Here is a 9,998-nt window from a genome sequence, read left to right on the forward strand (position 1 = left end):
TATCTGAAGTGTTATGGTGTCTTCAAGTCGGGATGTTATGTGTGCAAAGAGTACCTAAAGATAGACCAAGCATGTCATGTGGTTTTGATGTTGAGCAGTGATGTTGCCTTGCCGCCTCCAAAGCAGCCTGGTTTTTACACTGAACGAAGTGTCCCTGATACACCATTAAGGATGTTTTTTTGTTCAAACAATACTTTCAGCACTAAGTTGATAGAACCTCGATAGATCATCATTGCAGTGCTTGTTAGTCCTTCAATCTACCATCACAACACGCATTCGGAAGGTTGACATGAAGCTTGTAGTCTTGGCTGGGAAACAATGAGACATGCGATAATAACTTTGAGAGAAAAGTATTTATGAAAGTTTAGTAGTTCCTAGAGCACAATAGAGAAAGGATTTGGGGTTGTTAGGTGGTTGAAGAAAATTTACGTTATAGTTAAAGTTGAGTTTATTATTTCTTAATTAGATAATTTCATTGAGTAGGAAAGTAGATCATGCATATGTACATAGGAAGTTGGAGAAGCAAGACGAGCCTTGCTCCAACAACACTATAAACTCCTCTGAAGGAATGCCATATTTGGCTAAGATCACCAAAACGTAAAGCTTTATTGATTCCTTGAGGAACTCATGTCGCATGCGCGCTGATATTAGCACGGTCCATGCACTTAGTTCTGGTTTGGGTATTTTGATTGAACCAAAGGGGTATTTTGACATGGGTCTAAAGAAACTAAAAATTGGGCTTATTTTAAAAGTCAAAAGTTATTAAAAATTAGATCTATTTCAAAAATAGGTTTATAAAATTGGACTTATTTCTTATTTTCCCCTTGTAAATTGTTAGAATTAACACTCGAGTTTGGTTCGGGACGTTTGGTAGTTAGACTTGACCAAAAGATGTAACTTATGAAACATGTTGGATAAATAGCAACCATTTATGATAAATTTATATAAGCTAACAAATAATAAATGCAAACAACTAATTAACAGTGTATGAACAATGAAATAATATTAAATAGAAATATTGAAGATCGAGGCTTGCATACTGCAATGTCCTTGAAACATAAATTTCATCTCTACTTAGTGCTTGTAGTTCTACGGATGTTTGTTTCATCAGAATTCAACGATCAAGTTAGAATTCCAGCACCGGAAAACTTATTTATGATTGTAGAAGAAGAATGTGATTCAACGATCAAGTCAGAATTCCAGCATCAGAAAACTTGGCTTTTAGTGAATTTTTGTGTGGTTCTCAAAAAAAGGATATTTGTGATTGTATAAGAAGAATGTTGATTTTCTGTGTGTGATTGTAGAAGAAGAATGTTGATTTTCTATATTCTAAATATCATGCAAATGAATGTATATATAGTGGGATTATGCTTGTGTTTTTTCATTGACTTTAGACTTCATCTCAAGACCCATCTTTTAATAATTAATTATATATATTAATGATTAATTAATTATTAACTAATTAGTCCACACCAAAGCCCAACCTCAAGGTTGAACTCAATTTTATTCTCTATGGTTCATCACTCCAATCATTATCTATAAAAGACAAAACCTTATAAAATGAGGAAACCTTTTGAAAGTGACCAATATGAGGCAATAAAATTTCTACCTAAAATTTCCAACAAAACAAAAGTGAATAATTGCTTCATGATACCACAATTGGTGGAAAAACTTCAGGGCAGGTATGTGGACCCCATGGCTATCTTCCTCCACATACAAATGTCACACTAAAGTGTGGCACAAGTTTCTATCCATCGGTGAAGTGTTCGGATTTATCAGCTGCCGGTCAACTTAGTTTATCCTTTCACTGAGAACAACTTTTCAAACCAAGGAACCCGAAGTCTTAACAAAAATGCAAAAAAGATGGTGAAGGAAAAAGACACTTGAAAGACAGTTAATTTTTTCTTCTTCCAACTCCTCTGCAGAAATGTACAGTTTCAGAAATATGACAATGCAGTCCTTGAGAAGCATTTTTGTGTGTTTGTTCTTATTATCCTTCCTAAGGATCTCATCTGCAGCTACACTAGGCACTATCACTCGTAGTCAATATATTAGAGATGGCGAAACTCTGGTTTCAGCAGGTGGAGGCTTTGAACTGGGATTTTTCAGCCCTGGTAACTCGAAGGGCCGGTACTTGGGGATATGGTACACAGTTTCTGCTGATACAGTTGTTTGGGTAGCCAACAGAGAAACACCACTCGGTGATTCGTCCGGGTTTTTGAAGCTCAGCGAGCAAGGAGTACTAGTCCTCCTTAATAGCTCAGACAACATTGTATGGTCATCGAATTCATCAAGAACCGTGGGGAATCCAGTATCACAACTCTTGGATACTGGAAATCTTATTGTGAAAGACGGAAATGAAACGAACTCGGATAACTTCTCGTGGCAGAGTTTTGATTACCCTTGTGACACATTCCTACCGGAAATGAAGCTTGGTTGGGACTTAGCTAGCGATTTAGAGAGGTATGTCTCGTCTTGGAAGAGCACAGAAAATCCTGCTCCAGGAGATTTTTCACTACGGATAAGTCGTTGGGGCTTACCACAACTTGTTACTATGAAAGGAGCTAAGATACAGGCTAGAGGAGGGTCATGGAATGGTGTTCATTTTACAGGATATGGATCTAGTGGAATAAGAAACTCCAATCCATTACCTGGGGTTGAATTTCGGTTGAACAAGAATGAGGTCTACTATGAGTACAGGCTCCTAAACAGGTCGGAGTTCTCGAGATATGTATTGAACCCGTTAGGCATCACACAACGGTTCACATGGGTGTACCAAACACAGAGTTGGGAACTTTCCTTTACATTCCAAGCAGATCAGTGTGAAAATTATGCCTTGTGTGGTGCATATGCTACTTGCAATATCAACAACGCTCCAATATGTGCATGCTTGAAGGGATTTGCACCAAAATCTCCAAAAGATTGGAACTCGGGATACTGGTCCGGTGGGTGCGTTCGAAAGACTCCGTTGGCCTGCAGCCATGGAGACGGCTTCCTAAAGTATAATGGGATTAAATTGCCAGACACATCTACCTCATGGTTTAATAAAAGCATGAGCCTCAAGGAATGCAAGTGGTTATGTTTGGAAAACTGCTCATGTACGGCGTATGCAAATCTTGATATCAGGGTGGGAGGAAGTGGCTGCTTGCTTTGGTTTGGCAACCTCATTGACATAAGAGAATTCGCTATAAGTGACGTTCAGGACCTCTATATACGGATGGCAGCTTCAGAACTAGGTAGCTCCTAGACTTTATTTTTGTTTCTAAAGGTGCATAGAAAAATCACCATATATTTTGACATTAAAATGGAATGGGGTTTTGTCCACAGTTTATGTTTTTTTATTTTTTTCCTCCCCGAGGGGGTTCGATAAGCCAGCAGTTAGAATCAGCATGGTGAAAATCACTAAGGTTTTCGTAGATTTAGGTCCATAATAAAAGGCAGAACTACATGTTCATCCACCTGAAAATTAAGTGAGAAGCAGCATGGCTAAATGCAGCTCATAACATCAAAATTACTGCAACATGAGAGATTGCTCACCAAATCACACAAAAATTTTGTTTTGATTGGGATATTTCAGATCACTTTGTGAAAGAGAGCAAGTTCAACAAGAAAAAACTACCAATTCTCATCAGCTTCGCAGTTTTACTCCTGGGAACGATTATAGTTGGATTGATATTGTACATACGGAAGAAGAAACTCAGAAATGAAGGTAAAAATCTCAGACAAGGACTCCGACTTTTATTTTATTTCTGTATATATGATTATAAAATTCAGGAACAAAAATATAATTCAGAGTATCATGACATTGACAATGAAAAATGCAGTAGATAAAGTGTAACTAATTGCTCACATCATTTTTACCCGTACTGAAGAAATCTCCTACTGTTTCAGGAGTCAGAAGAAATGATTTCAGAAAAGAGTATCTTGGAGAAGACAGGGAGTTACCACTATTTGACTTGACCACCATAGCCAAAGCAACTGATAACTTTTCAAGCAGCAACAAGTTGGGAGAAGGTGGTTTTGGACCTGTGTACAAGGTAACATAAATTCAAGCAACTAAGATGAGCTACTTTGCTATACGTAATTTAAGACTTTTCGAAACGGTAATCCATAGGGCACATTGATGGGAGGGAAAGAAGTTGCAGTTAAGAGACTATCGAAGGATTCTGGACAAGGAATGAGGGAGTTCAAAAATGAAGTAAAAATGATAGCCAGACTTCAGCATCGGAATCTAGTAAAACTTCTGGGCTGTTGCACTCAAGAAGATGAAAAGATTCTAATATATGAATTCATGCCTAATAGAAGCTTAGACTTCTTTGTTTTTGGTATGATTCCCTCCAAAACCAAACATGTGGCTTTTAGATCATACCATCCTTCACCTTTTAAACTTATTTTACCAGGATTCAATGTGACACTAATTAACATGCTTAAAGTTTCTTCAGATGAAGAGGGACGAAAATTGCTCAACTGGACTAAGTGCTTCCACATTATTGGTGGAATTGCTCGGGGACTTGTTTATCTTCACCATGACTCTAGATTAAGGGTTATCCATCGAGATCTGAAAGCTAGCAATATTCTGCTTGATAATAATTTGAACCCAAAGATTGCAGACTTTGGCTTGGCTAAAATATTCGACAGTGATCAAAGTCAGGCCAGTACAAATAGAGTGGTGGGAACCTAGTAAGTATGATCAAACTTGTTATATGATTTATGTTTTACATTGTGTTGTTCTCTTGAAATTCTTTCTCACTGGTCACTGCAATTTGATCTGGCAGTGGTTATATGTCTCCCGAATATGCTGTAGATGGAATTTTCTCAATGAAATCGGATGTCTTCAGCTTTGGAGTTATACTGCTAGAGATGTTGTGTAGGAAGAAGAACAGGGGTTTTTGTCATCCGGATCACCACCTTAACCTTCTTGGACATGTAAGTATAACGAACGTGGTGCTCATATTTTACTTTAAAATAACATCTCGTCTAATGAGATGCCGTATAACAGTATAGACGGTAAGCAGCAATGCTCCAATCCCATGCAATTCTACTAACACATCATATGTGTTCAACTTTTTTTAAAGGCATGGATGCTATGGATGCAAGATAAACAACTGGAATTGATCGATAAGACTCTTTCTGATTCGTGCAATATATATGAAGTGGTAAGGTGTCTTCATGTGGGGCTGTTATGTGTGCAAAGAGTACCTGAGGATAGACCAAGCATGTCATCTGTGGTTCTGATGTTGAGCAGTGATGTTGCCTTGCCTTCTCCAAAGCAGCCTGGTTTTTACACTGAACGAAGTGTCTCTGAATCACCATCAAGCAAGCGTCAATGTTCAGAGAATGATGTCAGCATTTCATTGATAGAACCTCGGTAGATCATATCATTCTTGCGCTTATTGATGCTTCTGATCTGGCCGTTATCCTAAAATGTGTTTGGTAGTTTGACTTGAGCATGTGTGAAATTTTTTAAGGTGATGTACATATTGCATTTTGGAAATCGCCGGACTTAACACCAAATTTCTAATGTGTCAATCAATGTGCCATCTTCCCAATTTTTTTTTATTCTTTTTAAACAAACTATATTATCTAAATAAAAGAGAGAGGAAGGTGGGCTACAATAAGTTAGCAATAATGTGGTTCAAATTCGCTTTTGGCGAAAATCAAACCTAAGATCTCTTACTTACAAGTGAAGAGGAATACCACTAGACCGTAGTACTAAGTGGCGTCATCTTCCCAAATTAAATTCAACTCGAAACTCACTTAACTCTTTGAAACTCAAATTCTATCACATAACTTTTTAAAGCTCAACTTGTGTCTTATTTTGCCTTTTATCATTAAAGTCCGTTTACATTGATTACATCATACAAATAGAGTTGATTGTTAACAAGAGTATCTTCAATATGAAGATACAAATTTAAGATGCAAAATAAATTTAAATTACTCCACATCTCCAACTTCCCTCTTTCATATTTTTCAGCACATGCTATGCATGTGCATTTTGGATTGCTAGTATACATTTTAAGAGATCAATACTGCTAAGAAATCCTACAAAAAAAAATACTACTCATAAATTTTTTATTTGAATTCAATATTATCTTTCTGCTCATAAATTTTTACTTGGCACAAAATCAAGTATAGTGGCGCTCTAATATGTATACGGCCAACCCCATTTAATGGGATAAAGTTTTATTGTTACTGTTGTCACCATTATCCTTGAGTGATGTTATTCTCATCCTAATGTTTTATCTTTTCACCCACGTTTTAATGAAGAGTGTTGCTATTCCCACCCCGATGTCTTATTTCTCCACCCACTCCAAATTAAATATTTTGTTTACAAATTTATCCTCTTGCAAAATGACTTTGAAGGACCTAAACAAAAAAGGATTTTGACAAAGTAAGACCTAAAAAAATTCAATTTAAATATATATATATATATATATAAGTTTAGATAAAAAAAGGAGGAAGAAGACTATAAGAACCATGCCCAGATCGTCCCCTACATCCCCCTTCATTCTTTTTGTAGGGAACCATGCCCAGATCGTCCCCTACATCCCCCTCCACTTCTTTCATGCAAACATAAAACTCATGGCTAAAATACTCACTACGAACCCACAAACCCGTTATTTGCAGGCCGGCCTTCTGCAGATCTGGGAAAAGGCAACTTGTGCCACTCCTCCATATGCGCAACCCGACTGAAACATGCCACCTATTCCATACGCCGTGCATGTGACATCTTTTCTTGTCCAAATCCAACCCACGACAACCTTCTCCAGCTGGGATACAAAATGAGATCTCAAGTTTTCCATTGGTATCACCATAAAATTTCCATTGATAAGGAGTACTAGGCCCAATTCATGATTTTTTTTTTCCACAAATCATGAGCAGATTAAACAAACAAAAAAAAAAATTGTTATTTTATCTTTATTTATTGTTAGGAATTTAAAATATTAAGGTTATTTTAGGAATAAAGGTGGGTGTAGAGATAGTATCTCATTGTTTTTACTTGTAATAGTGGGTGACAAAATAGTGGGGTGGGAAGATAAGAAAAGGGGGTGGGCTTAGTAGCACTCTTAATGAATTTTTCAATTACAAATTTGTCCATTTGCAAAAAGACTGATAAGGACATTTTTTTTTTAATTTTTCCAACTGATAAAGACATTTTTGTTTCCTCCCAAATCTGCAGCCGAAAATTCAATCTGGGTTTCAATCAATTTTGTTCGAAGAGCTGGAATTGTGCGGAATCAAAGAGGTATGTGATGTCTTCTTTTGCTTTATTTTTTTTTTTTTCAAAGGTTGGCCGTGAGATACGATTTGTCTACCTTAGACTTTTAACTCATATTTTCATCTCCTTTCATTTAGGACGGTGTATTCAATTAAGAATTTGAGAGACTTTAATGGATTTATAAATTCATGGATTTTTACAGAGTTTAATTGATTTGTAGAGATTCCATATAAAATTTTGATTCAATTCCCTCGAAATCTCATGGGGAGAGATGAGATTTGTGGATGCTTAAAATACATTATGAAATCTCTTCAATTCCCTCTAATTCCTCAACTTTCTCAAACTCTTTAAAATCAATTTCTAATTGAATATACCTGGAATGTTATAAACTTCTTTAAAATCCTAATTGAATACACCCAGATTTCTAAGGATTTTAATAAACAATCTTAAAATTCTAATTGAATACATCTTGAATTTTAGAGAATTACTTAAAATCCTGATTGAATACCCCTAGATTCATTAAAAGAATTAAAATATCTCACAATCCCAATTGAAAACAAAAAATCAAGAGAAGAATCCAGATCACAAACATAACAAAAAGAAGAATCCAACACCAGCTAGAGAAGAATCCCACACCACTAGGATGATAGGATCATGAAGAATAAGGGAGCTGCAACGGATTGGTGTTTCTTGTGCATGCGTAAATGTTTGATTGACCACTTGAGTTACAAACCCTTGATTGCAAAGCCTTCTATTTGTTCAAAAGCTTTCGAACTAAACCAAATAAAACCGAACCTGACCTGAGTTTCATTTGTTTAGTAGGGAATGATTTCTCTATAACACTTGGTTGGATTCGGATGTTAAAATTTTCAGCTTGATTAGAGCTACATCATTATTTAATTGTCAAATTGATGATTTTTTTAATAGAAATCTTACATTGGAACAAATTCGTAAGTTGATGTATGACATTGCAATGCTTAAAAGATCAAGTATGAATTTGTTATGCAATTCAAAGTCGAGGTGGTAAAACGTAAATTATCCAATAAATAGGGAAAACGCTAAGGTGACCATTTTTCAGACCATATATTTGTAAATCACGTGATATGGCAGTTGATAGTTGATTTTTTTATTTTTAGTGATTTAAACCATCAATCGCCACATCATGTAGTCTACAAAATATGATCTAAAAAGATGGTCACCTCATTTTACCTCCCACTATTTTTAAAAATTTTAATGTCTGTGTATGTTAACGCATGGTCCTTTTCGACCTCAACATAGTACAAGCAGGGGAAAAGACCACGAAAGGCCTATTAAAAGTCAAGGCTCCAAAGAAGAATAGGAAGTTTAAGGCCCAGTGGAATCAAAAGGAAGCACGTCCGATCGCTAAAGCGGACCACTCACCAGCCATGTCCGATCGGAGCAACACAAATTACTTTCCGACCACCAAGGACATGTGGGAAGACTGACAACCTTATGGCACAAGGCTATACGAGCATGCCTACTCAAACACCAATCAGGTTACATGTCAATCACCAATTAAAGCAGAAGTTTAGGACGAGACATAAAGGTGGTCGGGCCCTTGCTCGGGAGTGACATTGTTGATTAATTAAGGCCGAGTAGGTTGCTTGATAAACATTGATCTAAAAACACATTTAATTTTGACTGAGCAAACCTCACTTCAAAGCCAAATATCGACTGATGGTTAAAAAATTTGTTAGCACGTTGGTTGATGCAGGTGGTGCATTAAATGCTAAAAAAAGTAAGATTAGATGAGCCCAAGGCTTTCAGGGTTCATGAAGGGTCTATATAAGAGCAAGTCCACCGTTGGTGGTTGCTCGGGGGACAGGCTCCAGGAAAGGGCCCGAGGGCCAGTGGGAGGAAGTCCAACGTTGGCTGGCGAGGGAGCCCGAGCAGGCCCGAGTGCCAGGCCGATGGATTCGTGCCAGCCCGAGCACCTGAGGTGGATCTGACGTCAACTGACGTTAGACGCCTTTTTTAATTTTTTTTTCTGTCAGGTTCTGCAAGTGCGTCCAGGACGGCGATGAGGCAGGTGAGGGCGTGAGGTGGGTGGGATGGGGAGTACGAAGGTGTGTCCAGGACGGCGGGCGGGATGGGGAGTACAGAGGTGCGTCCAGGACGGCAGGCGGGATGGGGAGTATGGAGGTGGGGGTGAGGGAGGAAGCAGGGAGGGTTTGGGGGATGGTGGTGCTGATGAGGTGAGGGTGAATGCGAGGGTGAAGAAGGTGAAGAAGGTGAAGAAGAAGAGGAGCCACGGTGAAGAGAAGAGAGAGAGAGAGAGAGAGAGAAATAAATAAAATAATAATATTTTATGGATTGGGTGAGAAAAAAATATTAATATTTTATTACCAATTGCTAGGGGGAGGGTTCCAGGAGTGGAGATGCAACTAACAATTACTGCTTATTAAGGGCAGTTATTGTTCACTAGGTGGATTGAATAGTGGATTGTCAGGGGGAGGGCTATAAGGGTGGAGTTGCTCTAAAGAGGTGAGAACCTCTTGTAAGGGGATCAGACGACTGAAGGAGATAAAATTCTAGTTTATAGTCAAGCACTATTTGTAACCTTTGAGATCGATATAACCCGAGAAATACAGTAAATGTAGCCTATTTTTTAGGATAAACCACTTAAATCATGAGTCCATTCATTTTAGTTTCAATTCCAAACCCAAGGGCTAATTATTTCAATTTATTAACCTGTAAATTTTGAGCATTAACAATGTGCTCTTCTTCAGGACCTACTTAGGCGTTAGTCCAACTGATT

General features: G+C 37.6%; 1 protein-coding gene across 2 annotated transcripts; it reads left to right on the forward strand.

Moving 5' to 3' along the window:
• Positions 1–1,823: 1,823 nt before the first annotated feature.
• Positions 1,824–5,549, forward strand: LOC103436186 (G-type lectin S-receptor-like serine/threonine-protein kinase At4g27290). 2 transcript variants are annotated; one of them, XM_029102772.2, is made up of 7 exons: positions 1,824–3,236; positions 3,578–3,709; positions 3,892–4,037; positions 4,115–4,325; positions 4,434–4,680; positions 4,776–4,926; positions 5,076–5,549. In XM_029102772.2, the coding sequence occupies exons 1-7, from the start codon at positions 1,928–1,930 to the stop codon at positions 5,370–5,372; spliced, it is 2,493 nt and encodes an 830-aa protein (XP_028958605.1). In that variant the 5' UTR covers positions 1,824–1,927; the 3' UTR covers positions 5,373–5,549. The 2 variants fall into 2 exon arrangements, with proteins under 2 accessions (XP_028958605.1, XP_017187780.2); XM_017332291.3 differs by having other exon boundaries at positions 4,443–4,680.
• Positions 5,550–9,998: the final 4,449 nt, after the last annotated feature.

Source organism: Malus domestica, chromosome 05 (assembly GCF_042453785.1).
Source record: "Malus domestica chromosome 05, GDT2T_hap1".
Classification (NCBI taxonomy): domain Eukaryota; kingdom Viridiplantae; phylum Streptophyta; class Magnoliopsida; order Rosales; family Rosaceae; genus Malus; species Malus domestica.

Bases quoted from the DNA above. Each gene is read 5' to 3' on its own strand.
- LOC103436186 (XM_029102772.2), top strand. From the start codon at position 1,928: ATGTACAGTTTCAGAAATATGACAATGCAGTCCTTGAGAAGCATTTTT. The intron at 3,710-3,891 runs GTAAAAATCTCA...CTACTGTTTCAG, and splicing joins GAAGAAACTCAGAAATGAAG to GAGTCAGAAGAAATGATTTC. The intron at 4,681-4,775 runs GTAAGTATGATC...TTGATCTGGCAG, and splicing joins AATAGAGTGGTGGGAACCTA to TGGTTATATGTCTCCCGAAT.